Source organism: Pyxicephalus adspersus, chromosome 4 (genome assembly GCF_032062135.1).
Source record: "Pyxicephalus adspersus chromosome 4, UCB_Pads_2.0, whole genome shotgun sequence".
Taxonomy (NCBI): Eukaryota; Metazoa; Chordata; class Amphibia; order Anura; family Pyxicephalidae; genus Pyxicephalus; species Pyxicephalus adspersus.
Genome location: NC_092861.1, coordinates 143676067 through 143680522, shown reverse-complemented (window position 1 = coordinate 143680522; position 4456 = coordinate 143676067). Strand labels below are relative to the sequence as shown.

The 4456-nt window shown below is 38.7% G+C and overlaps 1 protein-coding gene across 4 annotated transcripts in view; it reads left to right on the top strand.

Moving 5' to 3' along the window:
• The window catches only part of USH2A (usherin), a 371236-nt gene that overhangs the window by 21765 nt on the left and 345015 nt on the right, over positions 1-4456 (top strand). For all 4 annotated transcript variants that reach the window (XM_072409865.1, XM_072409864.1, XM_072409867.1 and 1 more), the window contains 2 exons: positions 2258-2321; positions 3218-3515. In XM_072409865.1, the coding sequence (XP_072265966.1) occupies positions 2258-2321; positions 3218-3515 (362 nt within the window). The remainder of the gene's footprint in view (positions 1-2257; positions 2322-3217; positions 3516-4456) is intronic.

Sequence of the window (4456 nt, the reverse complement as noted above, 5' to 3'; positions counted from 1 at the left end):
AGATTTCCTCCACTTGCGCTCAGCTGCACGAACAGTTTTTTGTAGCTGTTTGGTGTGATTGTTGTGCCAGGGTCGGTGATTGGCAGGGCGGGGGTAGAGGAAGGTGGCAGGGGCAACATTATCCAAAGCCAAGGAAAGAGAGATTGGTTTAACATGGTGGCAGCTCCATCTGGGGAGGTGATTTTAGAGAGGGAGGGAGTTAAGGATGCAAGGCAGTTTGAGAAAAGGTTACGGTCAAGGTTTGTGGTCAAGGATACGGATATCTCTCTGCCATTGACCAGGTCTGGGATGTGGCAAGGAAGGGCAAGAGTTCCATAGGTTGAAGGTGATAAGGTTATGATCAGAAAGGGGAAATGGTGAGTTGTCAAGGAGGGTGAGGTTGCAGAGTTTAGAAAATATCAGGTCTAAAATGTGTCCGGCTATGTGTGTGGGGCCATTGATGTTCTGTGTCCAAATGAGGAGGTAATGGAGAGAAGTTTGGCTAAGGAGGGAAGGTTGGGCTCATCTATTGCAACATTAAAGTCACCAAGGATGAGGGTGGGCAGGTCATGGGAAAGAATGTGTGGGAGCCAGGATGCAAAGTTATCCAAAAATTGTGATACTGGGCCAGGGGGGCGGTAGACAACAGCAACAATGAGGGGTAAGGGGCTAAAGAGACGGACAGAGTGGACTTCAACATTGGCATAATGTTCTCTTACTTTCTATTGACTCCGCAAGACATCAAATGAAAGAACACTCCATAAATAGGACACAGAAAAAATAAATAAATTAATAAATGAAACTCTTCCCTACTCAATGAAAATTAAAACAACAAGACTTGGATATTCTTTGAGTTTTTAGATATTTTTGAAGGTGTTTTTAGTGGATTGTAAGGGTGCATAGGACTTTTGAGAGCTATGGAAGCTCCTTAGTTCTGGACCTATTTTTAGACAAAATGGCCCCTTATTAGCTTTCCTTATTTTATTTATTCTTCATTTTTTTCAGAGAAAAAAAAAAAGACAGTGAAATATACAAATACATACACAAACACTACTACTAAATAGAAAAATGTAGGATTAAAGCAAATTTCACTGGTGAAAAAATCATTAGTTGTGTGCCCATGGCAATTTTGTATAAAACACTCATCTCACTCCACAAAGGACCAATGAAAAATAATACCTCCTCCAAAAAATGTATGATTAGATTTACATGTTACTGTTTTATATGAGCATTGTTATACTGGCATAGAGTAGGAGCCAGATTTGGCATTGCAAGCAAGTGGTACAGTTTTAATTTATTTCTGCCCCTGTCCTGTACTACTCTGATGACAGAGGAGAGATAAACAGAGATAACCCAACACTTCTGAATTACTATCTTCTTGGCACTATTAGGATGATCTCTGCACATTCAGCAAATAGTGGACATGCATGTTGGACAAAAGGAGCTCCTCGATTTGATGGCTTGTTGGCAAACAATCAGATTTCCCTGTACATATCCAACTTTACATTTCGACTTTTAATCTTTACAGTGTGTCTTAAGGAACAATTGTAGCTATCATTTCACTAATTAAAGGTGGCACTTGGCCTGGCTCATTGCCTCAGCCTAATGAGGCAGCCTCACACCACCTAGCTAATCTGAATGATGATAGAAGGATGATACCAAATGTTCTTCACAGGAAATATGAATCTTACTCTACTGTTAAAGACCTAGGCTGTCCCTTTCATTTCTTTTTTTTTTTTTTTGGTAAAGGGCCAGTGTAACTAAATTCTTTTTTTCGGAAGAATCTACTAATGATGTCTGCAAATTATTTGCGCCAATGTGGCTTAATTTAAACTCGAGCTAAAAGCTAAATATAAGGATAAAATACATATAGGATAGTTTGACATGCCAATTGATTTGCATTTCTTTTCCTGCAGTTCTGGGATTTCCACAGTTCTACCATGGAGCACAGTTCTGTCTGGAAGGGCAGTAGACCTGATTTATTTTAATATATCCCCTTTTAGCATTGCAACACAACCAGTTGGCTCTTTGTGGTTCCTCTCTCTCCCCTAGTACCAGCTGCACTGTAGACAGATTGCAAGAGGTGGATAATTAGTCAAATTCAGGTACAATCACTGGCAAAAAATACACTTTTAAATTAATTATTGAATGGAGAGCTGGAATATTTGTCATCTTTTATATTTACCTGGAGTCCTGCTTTAAATACAAAATGCAACATGTAAAGATCAGTAGAAAATAATTAGTAAGACTCATTACCCTTAAATGTTATTGTTACTAGGTATGGAACAATTCATTGGAAGAATTCAAGACTTTCGCTTGTATGCTGTGGCTCTTACCAACAGGTAATACGATTAACTGGCTTGAAAAATATGTAAAATGCAAGAAAAAATGCAACCTTGGGTGAATTTTGTTAGTCCATGGAAACCAGTTGTTGCTCATCTTCTTTTTTACCTGACCTCAATAGGCTGGTGGAAGGTATGGATTGGGGGGGGGGGAGTTCTGGATCCCAAAATATGTATACTGACCTGCCTTGAATGATGGAATTTATTAAGTGGATTACTCCACTTAATCCAGATAGGTAGCTTCTTATTCCCTAAAGGATGCATAAGAAGAGCTATAGATGAAGACCAAGAAGTATTTGAAGCAGCACCACATTGGGGTTGATTTAATAAGGGAATATATTTGGTTCACTTCAAAGTTATTGTCTCCTGTGATGGAATATTTTTTTTTTTCTTTTAACTTGAATTACATTTTCATAGGCTACCCAATCAAGTGTAATGAAAAACAAAACAAAAAAAAAGCATGAAATTTGCTTGCAAATGATTGGATGGGTTAAAGTCAGCAGAGCTTTACTTTACACCAACATCATATAGTTATGTACATGGTTCCTTTTGTTTTTATAAAAATGAACTGCATCGAATCTATTTTTCTAAGTAACTAACTCCTTGGTACTATTCACCAATTGAAGGCAATTTCTGGGGATAAACTATTTCCAGAAAAAATCTTTTTGAAATGGACTGTCCCTGTAAACCAGGGACATGTGGCGGTTATGCCATAGTTATTCCCCTGATTAGACCTGCTGCATCCAAACAGGCTTCCATTTCTGTCACCTCCAGGCACGTGCTGTTTAATTAAGTGCTTAATTGATTTGTCTATTTTTACCTCAATGTCTTATCACTCCCTTCTTTTCCAGTGTAGATTTACATGTTCGATAATCTTTCTTTGTTTTTTTCTAAAGAGAAATCGCTGAAGTATTTTCTGGAAATTTCCCTCTGATGACCATTCAACCAGAATGCCGGTGTCCCAGTAGCTACCCACGTTTAGAGACTGTATCCGGGAGGTTTTGTCTACCAAATGGAGTGGACCATTCCTCCTTCACAAAGGATAAAATTCTGCGGCTGAATCCAGATGCTCATCCTGTGCCTTACATGAATGATAATGATCTGAACACAACATGGATTTCTTCTCTACTATCACAATCAGACATTGACAAGGGCGTTATGATCATCATGGATTTAGAGAATGGACAATATCAGGTGATAATATCATGAACATGCTGGCCTAAGTCACGTTAGTGTCGATCACACTAGCATTGCTTTCTTACCCACCTCCCTAATCCACTGTCATAATACCAAAAAATGCTACTGTAAGCCTTGACTTTCTAAGAGGTTATATAGATTTATGGAGTTCAAAGTGGGCTTTTTATGCTCCCTCTGTCATCACTTGGCATCATTTGGGCTAGGTTAATGTTCATTAAGGATTCTAAATGCAGTATTATAAGAGTGTCGCCATCATACCAGGAAGTACCAGAGTCTGGCAAGGGAGTGAAATGTAGGTAAAAAAGGTTGCTTACTCTTCCAGCTATAGGATGAACCTGTTTTTTTGCCTATGATATAAGTACACTTTAAGGCAGCAGATACAGCAGTGAGGTGCATCCTTTCCAATGTCACTCCAACAGTCCAATAGTTGGTCATTCTGTGCACAAAATAAATTACTATTGTTTTCTGATTGGATGCCAATAATTATGGCACTTTGTTCATGTTTGAGGATTGGGTGAAGGGCCAGTGCCTGAAGAAATTAATTCAGATTATGGCAAAAGAAATGAAGTTTGTAACTTGTTTTAGACATTTATTACCAGCCTATGGCCCTCTGGAACTTACTTTGTGGCCTTATGTGGTTTGTATAGGAACTTTCTTCAAGTAGTGCAGGACAAACATTCCGCAAGTTAATCGGTAGCTTTATTTATTTTACAGTGGACCAGATTCATTAAAGCTCTCCAAGACAGGAGAAGATAGGCTATCATAGGAAAACTTGGGTGATCCAACAAACCCAAAGTTTTCAATCCCGGACCAGATCTGTGCTAGGTTTGCTGGATCACCGAGATTCTCCAATAATATACTATCATCTCCAGTATTGGCAAGCTTTAAAAAACTAGACTCAGTATCTTAACTTTTGGTACCCTCTGTCCCTGTTTTCT